Below are 15,630 nucleotides of genomic sequence, written 5' to 3'. Positions count from 1 at the left end.
GGGCTTCTTATTGTGGTGGCTTCTCTTGTTGTGGAGTATGGGCTCTAGGCGCACGGGCTTCAGTAGTTGTGATACACAGGCTCAGTAGTTGTGGCTCACGGGCTCTAGAGTGCAGGCTCAGAGTTGTGGCACACGGACCTAGTTGCTCCACGACACGTGGTATCTTCCCAGACCAGGGCTCAAACCCATGTCCCCTGCATTGGCAGGCGGATTCTTAACCACTGCGCCACCAGCGAAGTCCCTCAGTTTCATATTCTTGTAGACATCTTTCTTGGAACTTTGCCATGTGCTCTGGTCTGGATCAGTTGTTCTTACGCTTGTTACATTTGTCCTTCTGTGATCTTCCTTCACCTTCATCCTGGGAATTCCCTTTGTCTTTTGTGTTGGGGAAATATAGTAAAAACAAAACCTACTGTCAAGCTAGAAAACTTCTTCACAAAGGTAGAAGAGAAAGAAAACAATTTTATGATTGAATAATCAGTAAACCAGAATGTGATTCTCGTCACAATCTGATAGAGATTGCAAGGAAGGAAATCTTACTCTGTTACATGGGTAAGTGAATATAACCTATCACATTCATGTTTTCAAGAAAAATTGCTAAGTATCTTTATGACTGGGAGTAGAGTTTGCAATTTGGAGTTAACTGATCAGAAGTTAGACCCAGGAAACTGGGAGATAGAGGTTTACCTTTATTGATGATTAAATTTCATGGAGTTGGCTGTCAGGTCCTTGAGGAAACATTCCTGAATTTGTGAGATTATTAAGTAGCTTATTTTATTTAGCATTTAACCTTCCCTGGGTCTCCAATTTTGAAAGAATCCCTTGTCCCTCACCTTCTGCTGGAGCACATTATTCACTAGTTTCCTAAGAAAGGAGTTACATGTAAGAGAAAATTATTGCTCTGAAAATGTCTCTATTCTACTTGATTGATTGAATTGAAAGTTGGACACTACTTCCCATCGAAATTATAAAAACATTGCTCCATTTTTGCCTTTTAGCTTCTACTGTTGCTGATAAATTTAAACTTGTTCTGATTAATTTTCCTTTTTATGTTTCCTACGTATTCTGTCTGGAAGCTTATAGGACCCACTTTTAATTCTCAACAGGGCAAAATTTTATAATGGTACATCTTTGTATAGGTCTCTTCATTATTTGAAGTACTTCATTTTCTACCTTCCATCATCATGGTTTTCTCTTTTTTTTGGGGGGGGGGGATCCTTATTTATTTGATGATGTACCTTTGGGACTGGTTCTCTGATTTTCCTAATTTTTCCATTTTTCTTAATCTTTCTGTGTTTTTGTTTTACTTTTGGACAGACTTCCTCAATTTTATGTTTATATCTTTCCATTGAGTTTTTCCTTTTGCTGTATTTTTAATTTCCAAGTGTTCTTCCTGGTTCTCCAAATGTTCTTTTGTAGATTCTTTTCTTGTTTTATGAATGTAATACATTTTTTGTTTTTGCTGATAAATAAATGGTAGTTTTTAAAAAAAAGTTACCTACACTGATAATCTTTATTGTCTCCAAGTTAGTTGCTTTTTGTTTGTTGGATTTTGATCTCTTTCTTCATATATCTGGTTAATCTTTGGTCATCTGCTTTTATATCTGATGGAGAACTAAAATGCACATAGGAGATCCTGAGAGTTTGGGAGAGGCTGTTGAGTGTGAACTCCACTACAGGATGATCTGTCTGTAACATTTTGTTGGGGGAAATCCTGTTGTATCTTGAGGTCTTTTTTTTGGGCTGGGTAGTTTGCTCAAAGAACAATCTTTAGTCTCTTGCCTGGAGGGGAATAATTTGGCTGTCCAGGTTCCTAGCCAGTCCAGGAGCAAGACTAGGGTAGGAATGGGCATGAGAAGGTCTCAGTATCCATATGCAGTCCGTTGAGGATTACCCTTGTATTCTTTTTAGTATTTTACCCTTTCCTGCAACTTACTTTTTGTGCCCTGGTTCACAGATTCTCTGCTTAAACCTTTTCAGAGAATAATTTTCCAGTCATCTGCCAGAGGTGGAGAGGGGAGATCTGGGGATCGAAATTTTAATCACCACCCCCTTTTTTTTTATTGGCCTTTCTTTTTTGGCCCTGCTTCTAGGGGTACCTAGTAACACCAGTTCCTTAATGGTACCTGGGAATTCTGTGTTATATATTGGTTTCGAGCTTCTTCCATTGCTGTTTCACAGTTCAGTTTTCTTGAGACTATACTAGGTCATTTGCCACTTGTCTATCCTTTTTTCTAGCAGATAAGTTCTATTGGCCTTGTCTCTTCTTCCATACCTCCCATATCTTTGCCTTTAAAAGTAAATAAAAGGAATCCCTTCGTTCTTGTATTAGTGAGGCTTTAAGAGATAGTGAAAGTAGATGTCTGTGGTTAATGTCCATCTTTCTCAGGGAATTTATTTTACCTTATATGCCTCTTTACAGCTTTTTTCAAACAAGCCATGTTATTTAATTTTTACAACTTATTCAGATAATATCTGTAAATATTTAATTTCATTCTTCAGAAAAATCAGGTCTTTTCTCCATCATGGTATATCTTTCCTCCTTTTTTATCACCTTACCCCTTACAGAGTAAAATGTTGACACTGTAAGGATCTACAGGTGGTCAAAGGTGGTTTAGGAATCACATTGCTCATGGTAGTAGATTAGAGGGTCTCAGTATACATTCTAGCAAGGTTACGTTAGCACAAGGCTGTACTTAATTATTTGGACTTTGTCTAAAATTGCCATTCAGTTTAATAGGTGCCAGAAAGTCTCTAAAATCCCTGTGGGTGAAGGATTTGAAAGAATCCAGGGCAAAGTCTGAAGACATCCTTAAGCCTGACCGATTTGGATGTTTCATTTTCTTTGGCCTGTATACATGGTCTAGCATTTGATTGTTTCCTACCTTGTATCTTTACTCACTGCACGAATGTTATCACTCATTAATACTTGTTGGATCATTTTTCTTTGTAAAAATCTCATGGGAATTTGCTTCTGTTCATTTATTTCTCTCTTTTAAAAAAATACAATTTTATTAGAAAAATGAATTAAAAATGAGAATGTCATATGAGAAGACAAACACATTTGCAGCAGGAATTCCCTGGCAGTCCAGTGGTTAGGACTCTGTGCTTTCACTGCTGAGGGCCCGGGTTCAGTCCCTGGTCAGGGAACTAAGATCCTGCAAGCCATGTGGCACAGCTCGAAAAAAAAAAAGAAAGAAAAGAGAAAAGAACATTTGCAGCTTATTTGTAGGTAATGGAGGGAAAGTTAAAAAATAATTTATTTTTTCCAGTGGTTTATCTTTACATTATGAAGAAATAACCAATGGACCAAATTGTGTCATTCGAGGTGTTACAGCTAAGGGCCCTGTAAACTCTTGTCAAGGCAAGGTAAGCATTGTGCATACATGTTATAATGCATGTTATTTCTTATATGGTAAAAATGAAATTGGAAATTTAAAATTGAATAACCTATTTTTGTGACAAGATGACAGTAATGTCAGGTTCTTAGGGATTAATCAGGATCATGTCACCCGACATACCATTACCATTTACATCTCTGAGAAAGACCAGCATATTTGCTGCTATTGTTTGTTAAACGTTTATGAATTAAATATTTTCAACTGTCTTCATTTTCATTCCAGTCTTTTTGCATTCAAAGCCATTTACAACAGTTATCTAGTACTATGTTGCTTCTTTTTTCTCTGTAAGTTTTTCCATTTTTCAATATTTTTCTTAGAATAGGAACAAAAATATGAGAAACTTTAGCTCACTTCTATAAAAGTATTGTGTTTGGTATTTGGATAAGGGAGGTGTTTTGGGAGGAATAAGGTTAGAGATAGTAAAGACAAACTCCAATAAGGTAATTTTTCAGTTAAGTATATAAAGTAGCTAATAGATTAATATGACTAATGTGAACACTGTGGCTAATAACTTAAGTATTATGTTACTTTTTTTCCATTGTATCATTACCTTCAATATATATTTTAAAAATTTTCCCTATCAAAATAATGTTTACAATAGAGCATGTGAGTTTAAGTACTGTATACTATACTGCATTGTATAACCAAATCAAATTAAAGAGCAGGTTCTGTACATCTTTCTGAATTAAGCTTTTTATGGAAAAAGAACTTGAAATGCATGGAAAATTTGACTTTAGTAAGATAAACTTGCTAAAAAAATTTCTAGATTTTAAAAACCTTCTTATTTTGAAATAATTATGTTTTACAGAAGAGTTTCAGAGATGGTATAGAGAGTTCACATATACTCTTCACCCAGCTTCCTCTACTAACATCTTATACAACTATTATATATTTATCCAAACTAAGAAGTTAACATTGATATAATACTATTAACAAAACTCTGGGCTTTAACATTTCCCCAGTTTTTCCACTATTATTTTTCTATTCCAGGATCTAATCTAGAACACCACATTGTATTTAGATATGTCTAGATATTGGGTTCTTTCCATTTCACTACTTTCCACATTTTTTATAGTGCCCATCCTAATTCTGATAATTATTCAGAGGTTATGCCTTTTGAATTCAAAGATAGTATTATCTGTAAAGAAGCAATATAAATCAGTTTTTTCACCTGCATCTCTTTCATACATATATATGAAAATTTTAGTCAATATAAATTTGCTGAGTAGATTTCTATAATGGTATGGAAATGAAAAGCAAAAAGTAAATCAGAATTGAGGTAGTAAATTACTTAAGTATTTATTTAGGACTTGAATTTAATTAAAATAATTTTTTCAACAGAATTTTAATCTGAAGGTTATTCTTCCGGGTTTAAAAGAAGACTCACAGATTTTGAAAATTAGATTACTGCCAGGTAATATTACTTTAAGAAATATTCCTAATATTTAGCTTTTAAATAATATTCTTATGATAAAATATAATGACACTTATAAAGGTGAAGTGTTTTTTGGTTTGGTTATGGTACAAGTCTTGAAAATACATTTGAATGACAAACATAGCGCTAACAGAAATGACCAGTTAAAAATAAAAGACAGGAAAACATTTAGAAAGACTTGAGTGAAGTTCTAAAAATAATCTTGGGAGAAAAATGTGAATATTGAAACTATATTGGGGAGCTATTCTTAAGGATATACTAATTAGACTTATATTAGAACTGGATCTGTCCTTTACTTTTTGTTATATAACTAAATATTTAATATTTTAAGAAGAAAAGTTTCTTATGTTTTTATGTTGTTAATTTGAATAATGATTTATCAACTCGAAAATGAAGTTGCAGTAAAGTTAGGGTAGAAAAAGCCAGCTAATTTGAGAATCAGTCTATTGTGGAGGTTCAAAGAGTATATTCTGGCATCGGCCCTTCTGCGTTTGGATCTAAGCTCTGACACTTAGCAGTGAGGTACACTTGTTCTGTGCCTCAGTTTTCTCATGTGTAAAATGAGATAATATGTAATTCACAGGGTTTTTGTGAGGATTAAATGAGTTAATGTGGGCAGCCCTTACTTTGCATGGTTTCGGTGGTAACTGAGTGGAGGATACACTTCCAATATGCATGAGTTCTCATTAACACAGTACTGTGCAGAGTGAGAAGTGCATATGCTGCACAACACCTAGAACACGACTTCTTATGGAAGTTTTAGCTCTGATATTAACAATACTGTGATCATATCTTTGTCCATGTATGACCTTTTGTACTGGTTTTAATGAAAAGAAACAAAATAGCTATTTCCTTTCACAAATTTGTGTAATTTGAGCTTTCCCTGAGGCATGAATTGATTTAGAAGTAAAGATTGGCCCATTGGTAGAAGTATAAGAAAAAAATTGTTACGTGTTAATACTTACTTACAATGCTTTTATTTTAAGAGGTTAGCTAAAATGTATGGGTTACTCAAATCTACTCAAAGGAAATTCTTATTAACCAGATAGTTCTGATATTTTTTTAGAATTTGAGAGTGAAGGTGGTAAAGTAGGAAGTGGGACTGTGTAGTGATAATGGTCAAGAGGTTTCAAATTACAAAACTAGGATCTAACCTGAGTCTGCCATTTAGTAGCCATGTGACCTGGACAGAATACTTAATCTCTCTGGGTCCCGGTTTCCGCATCCATAAAATGGGGATAATAATATTACCTTCTTGATCAAGATCATTGTAAGGATTCTGAGAACAGAGTTGGCATATGGTAAAAACACAAATATTAACTGATAAAACTGTTCTTTGTAAACTTGTGTTCCCAGTGTTTAGCATAAATTGTATTTTAAAATATCAGTGTTTATAGGGCACATCAGGTCATCTTGCTGCAGAAGTATAAACCCTCTTTTATTAGTTTAGAGGAAACTTGTGGTGCAGCTTGCTTAGGATATCAAAGTGTTGTGGGCAGTCTAACAAGTAAGTAATCTGGTTATGTCATTATATGAACTGATCCTTTGAACAAAATTACCTGAGACAGGTATGTAATGTGCCTGAGAAATCAGTCTCATTGTGTAAAGTTAAAAGTAGTAAATAAAAAAGTAGTTTAATAAACTTTTACTTTTATTCTTGAATACTTTTTTCCAGGATCTTTTTAGTATTTCACATGTTTGGGTGATTTCTAACATGAGTTATCACCGTGTCTTAGCTTGTTACATAAAACTAAGTCTAGACATCAAACATTTTAATATAATTGAGACCACTCTCGTGATGTATAGAATATATGCTTTTGGGGGATAGAAATGATTAAACATGGATATTTTTTCTCTCTTGGCATTATTTAAAAGATATTAAAACTTGAAATGTTAAAAGCTGTTTCTTTTGCTATTTTAACATTTCAGTTTTAGAAACTTGAATCTCTATTTTATTATATAATTTTCTGGTAGGTCCCCCTCATCGATTGAAAGTGAAACCTGATTCTGAAATTTTAGTTATAGAAAATGGAACAGCTTTCCCATTTCAGGTAGAAGTTTTGGATGAATCAGACAATATAACAGCACAACCCAAATTGATTGTTCATTGTAAGGTAAGCTGTTATAAGATAAGAATATGTAGATTTTGAGTCCCGTGGTACTAAATGGAAATCACTAAATCACTATATCTTTTGGCTCCTTTATAGTAGCCTTATATTGTATCTAGATTGTGTAATGATTATTCCATGGAGAAATTTGTGGGCTGTCTCATTGTCAATAGTTTTCAGCATCTCTAAGCCGGTAATGATGCCAGCTGTGCCAAGTATTGGACTGCAGATTCCTCCCCTCTCCTTCCTTAGTCCATCCTCCTCATTTCAGATGAAGTATTTAATTTATGAGTAGGATGATGGAAATATCCTTTAGGGTTGGGGATGGATGGATAAATGAATACGAGTAAAAGAGCACAAAAAGGAAAGGAAAACCCAAATAGGTGGAGTTAAAAAAAGAAAGAATAATGGTTGAGGAAGTTGGTTTTTCTTCCAAAATCAACAAATTTTACCTAGAATTGTAGAAACTTACTCTTTTCATTCAGAAATTGTCTAGAATATTAGTGAATTATATTTATAGTTTTCTAATTTATAGCCAGAAATAGTAGCTGTACTAAATTGTTTGAAAATTTAAATAACTGTTATTGAATAGTAAGTTACATTTGATTGGGGTCTTAAATTATTTTGTATGCTTCCAATAGTTTTCAGGTGCTCCAAACCTTCCACTCTACGTTGTGGATTGCAGTAGTTCTGGAACCAGTATTTTGTCAGGACCAGCAATTCAAGTTCAGAATATCAAAAAAGACCAGACTCTTAAAGCAAAAATTGAAATACCTGTAAGTTGTTACTGTTATTCATTGGTATTATATTGAGTCTTTATACAAATATTCTTTAGCAGCTTTATAATATTTTATGTAAAGTTGTTTGACTTTTTAAAATGAGATATTTGTGATTCTTTTAGCCAGAGGGAAGAAAAGGCAAAAATAAAATAGTATAGTAAATAACATTTTGTATCAAATATTAGTAATTTTCTTGATCAAACCTTTTATAATATCTATAGCTATTATTGATTACATGTTCCTAAAATTAATTTTTTCCTATATTAAAATATGACAATTATCAGTTTTATTTTATTCTCGTTTCTTATAGTTTACACTTGTTTGTTAGAAAGTTCGGTAAATGCCCCTATGGAACCACCACTGAAGGATATATGAATATTTAATATGTGTGTATAATTAACAAAATAAATACATGGTTTTTCATTAGTATTTTCCTATAAAGAGATTGCTGTGTTAATGTGCCAGTAGGACACTTGTTATTGGATATACATCATGGCTGAAGGTGAAGCCAGCCTAGAGAAGGGCAGGCAGTTGATATAAGCATTTGGTTTCCTAAGATTGCTAAATGGGATAACAAATACTTATACAAGTAAAATACCTAAATGTGATTTCTTCATAATTGATATGGTTAGTAGATGATAAATTACCTGATCGGTTGATTAACCAGTGTTTTTTCTACTAAGTATATATCAGCTAACATATCTTGAGCCTCAAAAGGGTAAAAGCTTTTATTTTTTTACATTAGAATGAAATGATTTGACTTTATTCTAGTTCTTTTCTTTTGAAGCTGGTTATATTTGATAATCTTCAAATATTTGTTATGCATTTCCTTTTTTCAATAATGTGGGCAACATATTTTTGAGCATACCATCTTGCAAAAGATCAGGAGATTCAGGAAAAAGACTTGGAGTTAGGGAGAAATCTGGGCTTGAGAGCAAGAGAGCATTTACATATAATTATGTAAATACTGCAGAGCAGCAACAGGCAGAACACCAAGAGTCCTGGTCAGTTAACACAAAGACCAAGGTATATCTTGTAACCTGCAGTTAGAACATATTATCCAAAAGCAGTGACTCTTAAGTTTGAGCCGGGCAAATAAAATGTGCTTATAATAGAGGATGGATTATTTGCCTGATACTCTGTGAGGTAGGAATTTTGAATATGTCATTGTTCATGTGAATGGGCTTCAGTAAAATGACTGCAACTGGGTGAGGAAGGAGACATGAGTGAAGTAGGATTGTAGAGGTATTTTAAGCTTAGACTTATATGAATTTTTTGTATCCTGTGGAATGCACTATACCTAGATTCTGAAATAATTACGTAATATTTTAACTTTGTGTGCCTAAAATCAATTTATGTAGCACACCAGCTCATCTTTACTGATCTTTGGAACACTGATGTGCCCATAACAAATTATAAATATGCCAGCTCAACCTTTAGGGGCATCTAGAGTCCTCATCTAGCTACAAGCAACTCTGTCCACTCACCCCAATGTAAAATGAATTGAAAAAGCTCTAGAAGGTCATTAAATAACATATTTTATGGCAATATTTATCTTTAATTTATGGAAAATTCTTAATTTATTACACCATTATTTTTATTAATAAATGCTGGTCACCAAATCTGTGTCATATGATTAAAATTTCACAGGTTTGCAACACTTTTAAGTAAATTTACAAATAAAGGGGAAGGAAGTTCTTTTAAGTCCAAATATGCTAGTTTTTGGTTTTAAGAATGTGGCCACTGTCATTATTTATAACTTGATGGTATAAAATATGGAATTATTGATACTATAGTATCCTCTTAATGAGAAAATCTATGAATGTTAACAGTATGTAAGATGATCTCCCATAATATTGGAAATAAATTCTTAAGCAATATGGAAGATTCACCATTAAAGCCAAAAACTGTGTTTTCAATACAGATGTCATTCAGTATATATTTGTGTTTTCCTCTCTTCCTAGAGTTGTAAAGATGTGGCACCTGTGGAGAAGACTATTAAGTTGCTTCCCAGTAGCCATGTTGCAAGATTACAGATATTCAGTGTAGAAGGACAAAAGGCAATCCAGATCAAACATCAGGATGAGGTTAATTGGATAGCAGGAGATATTATGCATAACCTTATTTTTCAAATGTATGATGAAGGAGAAAGAGAAATCCATATAACATCAGCTTTAGCAGAGAAAATTAAAGTAAGTATCTCAAACAGATTGTTTATTTGCAAGAATTCTGTTCATTTTTTTGCTTGGAAGACTGCACAAGTTTTATAGGCTATCCTCTAAGAAGAAGCTTATCACAGAAAAATAGTACTGTTATATAAAATCCTGGACTAAGTAAGATATTTTTTCATGCACCAGATTGAAATGTTGAATGATACATGTGTGACAAATTCATGCTTAGAAAAATGATTTTGACACCTAAACAAAATTCCAGTCCTGATGAACTGTATTTCTATACTCACAATCAAGATCACCACTTGACCAAAGCAGTGTTTGTCTGTTTTTAAAATTTTATTTATTTATTTATTTATTTATTTATTTATGGCTGTGTTGGGTCTTTGCTGCTGCACACGGGCTTTCCCTGGTTGTGGTGAGCGGGGGCTACTCTTTGGTGCAGTGCACGGGCTTCTCATTGTGGTGGCTTGTCTTTGTTGTGGAGCACGGGCTTCAGTAGTCGTGGCTTGCAGGCTCAGTAGTTGTGGCACACGGGCTTAGTTGCTCTGTGTCATGTGGGATCTTCCTGGACCAGGGATCGAACCTGTGTCCCCTGCATTGGCAGGTAGATTCTTAACTACTGTGCCACCAGGGAAGTCCCCAACCAAAGCAGTGTTTTTGTAGCTATTCTGAAGGCACTAAATAAAAAGTCTGTTAAAGGAAAATGGTAAAACAGTATTGTTAACTACAGGCCCCTGATTTGGCCATTTGAAATTGGTATAGCAGTCTCTAAAAGTGTGATCCTTAGACAATGCTTTTGTCAGTTCTCAGTAGCTTCAGATGGTCCTCATAGACCTGCCATCTAAATGTATCATTTGTACCTTGATAGGGTAAATCTATGTGTTGAAACTTTAACAGCTCACTTAACAGAGAACCAAATCAAAATGGTTAGATTTTTTTTTAAATTTATTTAATTAATTAATTTATTTATTTTTGGCCATGCCGTGTGTCTTGTGGGATCTTAGTTCCTCGACCAGGGATCGAACCTCGGCCCTTGGCAGTGAAAGTGTGGAGTCCTAACCACTGGACCACCAGGGAATTCCGCTCTTTTGCACTGCTGTATTCTGTAGCCATCCTGAGTCTCCAAATACAGGATCTGATATTTTAAAAGAATTGTTTACCAGGATTCAGCTGACATTATTTTTAAAATCTTATTTGGAATAACCCTTGCTCCAGCCAGTTTATTTTCCTCTCCGTAATGAGGGAAGGGAGGATTTCGAGATAAATAATCCTTATCCTGCTTGGAAGGGAGGCAAGCCATTTTTATCTCTGTCAGCAGATTTGAAGGCAAGTAGTTTAAAAGTGGTACCAGCAACCTGGCTTCTGAACTGATTCCTTGCTTTCTCATAATGTTTCCACAGTTTAGTTTCATGTTAAGGGTAAGGAGAAACATTGACTTCAGAGCCTTTTTCTGTATATAACCTTCTTTTTGCCATTCTCTAAGCTCATGGCCAGCTTTTGACATATTTTGCCTCAATTCTAGTAGTTATGTATTTATTGGGTTCCAAAGATTTTAAAACATGCACCTTTATTGATAATAAAGGATATTAAATACTTTTATTAAATGTATATGCTTAAAGTGGTTTTGTAGTCTTCAGAGAATTCTCCAGTATTGAGGAAAGTCAACCCAAACTGACCTAGGAATTCATTGAAGAGAGAGCACAACTAGGGTGAGAGAAGAAAGCCTTTTTGTGTAACTCCTGCTTGCTGCTTCCATTATTTAAAAAAAAGGAAAAAAAGGTATGATAAAGAATAAAAAGACGGTTTAAAAAGATTAAAAGGTAACTAAGAGGACTTCCCTGGTGGCGCAGTGGTTAAGAATCCGCCTGCCAATGCAGGGGACATGGGTTCGAGCCTTGGTCCTGGAAGATCCTATATGCCGCGGAGCAGCTAAGCCTGTGCGCCACAACTGCTGAGCCTGCACTCTAGAGCCCGCAAGTGACAACTACTGAAGCCCGCGCGCCTAGCGCCCGTGCTCCACAACAAGAGAAGCCACCACAATGAGAAGCCTGTGCACCACAAGGAAGAGTAGCCCCCGCTAGCCGCAACTAGAGAAAGCCCGCGTGCAGCAATGAAGACCCAACGCAGCCAAAAATAAATAAATAAATTTATTTTAAAAAAAAAAAAGGTAACTAAGAACAGCATAAAGTAGGATTAAAATATTAGAATATCAGTGATTTAAGAATCACAGCTATAGAAGGCTAAAAGCATAAAGTTGAGCTAAAAATTCTTAAATAGAAAGGATTGGAAGTTTAAAAGGATAGCGTAGGGTAATCAACTTAAAAAATGGATCAGGTAACAAAATATGGAATTTAAGAGATGTAAAGTTAAAATTAGAGCTGAAAACATTCCAGAGTAGATTAAGATCAAGATGTGGCCAGGATGGTAATTACATTAGTGGATTTAACTTGTTTTCTCACCTTGCTGAATCAGGTCCACTTAGATCTCATTTAAAACCTGTATTAATAAGATTCTTTTCAAAAAAAAAGATTGACTATTACTTCTCAGAATTGATCACATGATTTGATTAACATGGTTTTTTTAAAACTATAATGACCACAGTGATAATCTTGTGGCAAAAGCTAAAGAAATGACTTAGGAATATTTATTTTATTGCATTGAAAGATATGGCAACATTATCAGGAAAGACAATGAGGAAGATACTTTTTTATTATAGTAATATATGAACGACCATCATTTCTGGTCATAAGGGGCTTTTCTTTTTCCTTAGGGGTGGGGAGGATGGGTTATAATTTTAAGAGTCTTTGGTAAGATAAGTGGCAGTTGGAAGGCATTAGATTAAGCTTTATATTATTCTTAAATATATAATTTTTCTTCTAGGTTAATTGGACTCCTGAGATTAACAAAGAGCACTTACTACAGGGTCTGCTTCCTGATGTACAAGTACCAACATCTGTAAAAGATATGCGCTATTGCCAGGTTTCATTCCAAGATGATCATGTGTCTTTGGAAAGTGCATTTACAGTAAGGTTTGTGGGCATATTATATTTTGAGGTATTTCAAAATTCAGCATATGGCAACAAAAGTGCTTTTCTCCAAAGCACACATGCCAAAGTTGTTTTTTAATATAGAAATTTTCACAATTTTTTGGAAATAGGTTGTCTTCGGAATAAAGCTTCACTGAAGATAGTGATTGATTCTTAATATTGTTACAAGCTTCTGCTTAATTGACCCTCTAGTATCTGTCAGAAATAGAACTTTTGATAAAGGAAAGCCCTCCTAGGACAAGCAACAGTGAAAACTCCTGCAGAATGACAGACATGAAAAGTCCAAAAGATACAGTGTGATCAGTCAGTGTGTTGTTCAGAAGGAAGAATGCTTTCATTGGTTAGTGATGATTTTCAAAGCTGAGTCCACCTGATAGAAAAGGGGAAGATTTAAGTAACTATATTGAAAACCTGTCCTTCACCCTGGCCTGTCAGTTCCTCGGCTGCCTCTTTTTTAATAACATTTTTCACTTTAATTCCTCTACACATTTCCATACTATTCCAACACTTAGAATAGCTCCATGTTTGAGATAAAATTGTAAGATGTACAACTCTTCAGCCAGAGACAGATCTCTTGATGGGTCATTCTTACAGACCCATCTGTTTTCTTTCTCAGTGCTCTCATGGCATAAGTTCCTTTTAATCCAGCATAGATAACTGTAATCTAACACATGTGTGTGTGTGTGTTTTTTTTTGTCAGTATTCTCTACTCTCTTTGCAAGCTATCTTTTCTCTATTTCCTTTTGGGTTAATAGTTATGTTATATAAATAGAGGTATTTAGAGGGGTGTTACTTTAAGTTTTAGAAAATGAATGTTGTATTTGTTACTCTTTAGCATCTTTAAACTAATTTTTTTCTACAATTAATGGTGCAAGTAAGGCGTTTAACTTGTTAATCAATTGCAGACCACTTCCTGATGAACCTAAACATCTAAAATGTGAATTAAAAGGAGGAAAAACAGTACAGATGGGCCAAGAGCTTCAAGGAGAAATAGGTTAGTATGGCCTGCTTTCTTTCTTTAAAACACTTCTATAATATGTCCTTACGTTCATGTTTTGGCATACATAATCTGAAAGGAAAACTTGGGATTTATATACGGTTTATGGTTTAAATTCCATTGTTGGAAAGATTGAAGCTTTTCCCTGTCTTTGCCTACGGTGACCTAACTGTGAAATCAGTTTGGCAAAAATAGTTTGTTGAAAAGAATGTTGACTTTTGTTAGAAATGTTAATAGTTAATATTAAGAGTAAAAAGTAAATATATTAGTGGGTTCATATGTATCCTGTATTTTTCTTATATCTAGAATATTACATAATACTAAATTATTTCCTTCAAATGTTCATGGTAAAAAACTTGATTAACATCAGCATCATGTTAAATATGTAAATATAAGTGTACTTATGTATATTCTTATTATTTTTATTTTTTATTTTTTATTTATTTTTTTTTTTTTAATTTATTTATTTATTTATTTATTTATGGCTGTGTTGGGTCTTCGTTTCTGTGCGAGGGCTCCCCCCAGCCGTGGCGAGCGGGGGCCACCCCCCATCACGGTGCGCGGGCCTCTCACCGTCACGGCCTCTCCCGTTGTGGAGCACAGGCTCCAGACACGCAGGCCCAGCAGCTGTGACTCACGGGCCTAGCCGCTCCGCGGCATGTGGGATCCTCCCAGACCAGGGCTCGAACCCGTGCCCCCTGCATTGGCAGGCAGACTCTCAACCACTGCGCCACCAGGGAAGCCCCTATTCTTATTATTTTTATAGTGATTATAAAAGAAGTGATTATAATTACTTTTTACCAAAAAGATACACAAGAACAAAGTTAGAATGAGTTTCTAAGTATAATTTTAATTGTATAAGTGTGTTTATGGATATTTGTATATTTTATTAAGATACTTTAAAATTAAACTTCCTCCCCCTTTTATAGTTATAATAGTTACAGATCAGTATGGAAATCAAATTCAGGCATTTTCACCAAGTTCTCTATCTGCCTTGGGAATTGCTGGGATTGGACTTGATAGCTCACATTTGAAAACTACTTTTCAGGTATGGCTGTTTTCCATAACAGTTGGCTTATTCCATTCAGTTTATATATAACAAAAAGTTTGGGAAAAACAAAAATAAGAGAGACTTGATTTCAGTGTTTACAATGAAAAATTATAAAAGGCATTAAAATAAGTTTCATAATGAAAAATTTTGAACATATGCAAAAATAGAATAAATAGTATAAGTAATTCTCATGATCCCATCAGTCAGCTTCAACATTCATCAGTTCCCCCTTATCTATCACTTTGAAGCAAATTCCATACATCATATCATTTCATCCTTAAATATTTTGATATGTATCTAAAGATAGTTTTTCATGTAGCTATTTGAGTAAAATTTCTTGGTGCTCAGTCCCTGCATTAAATAGAATGCTTGGGAGAAAACTAGTGGTGAAAGTTTGCAGCTGTGCAGTTAATTGAGATTAGCTTGAAAAATAAGAACCCTGGTGGAATTATTTCAGTTTAAAACAAGCAAGGAAACACAATGTATTCTTCTTGGAGAGATTAAAGACAGTTTTCAAGAAAAGATGTTGGAGTTGAGCCTTCAAGGAACCTACCAGGCTTGAGTAGGTCAAAAAGAAGGAATGCTAAGCCCCAAGTAAAGTTGAATCCATTTAGGGCATTTAATGGTTTTTAAAACTC

General features: G+C 34.4%; 1 protein-coding gene across 2 annotated transcripts in view; it reads left to right on the top strand.

The window, feature by feature from the left end:
• The window catches only part of SMCHD1 (structural maintenance of chromosomes flexible hinge domain containing 1), a 134,657-nt gene that overhangs the window by 65,843 nt on the left and 53,184 nt on the right, over positions 1-15,630 (top strand). For both annotated transcript variants that reach the window (XM_036874911.1, XM_036874912.1), the window contains 8 exons: positions 3,273-3,369; positions 4,743-4,815; positions 6,811-6,950; positions 7,586-7,720; positions 9,688-9,915; positions 12,778-12,926; positions 13,850-13,938; positions 14,871-14,989. In XM_036874911.1, coding sequence (XP_036730806.1) covers positions 3,273-3,369; positions 4,743-4,815; positions 6,811-6,950; positions 7,586-7,720; positions 9,688-9,915; positions 12,778-12,926; positions 13,850-13,938; positions 14,871-14,989 — 1,030 coding nt within the window. The remainder of the gene's footprint in view (positions 1-3,272; positions 3,370-4,742; positions 4,816-6,810; positions 6,951-7,585; positions 7,721-9,687; positions 9,916-12,777; positions 12,927-13,849; positions 13,939-14,870; positions 14,990-15,630) is intronic.

Source organism: Balaenoptera musculus, chromosome 14, assembly GCF_009873245.2.
Source record: "Balaenoptera musculus isolate JJ_BM4_2016_0621 chromosome 14, mBalMus1.pri.v3, whole genome shotgun sequence".
Classification (NCBI taxonomy): Eukaryota; Metazoa; Chordata; class Mammalia; order Artiodactyla; family Balaenopteridae; genus Balaenoptera; species Balaenoptera musculus.
This window is presented reverse-complemented; position numbering and strand designations above follow the sequence as displayed.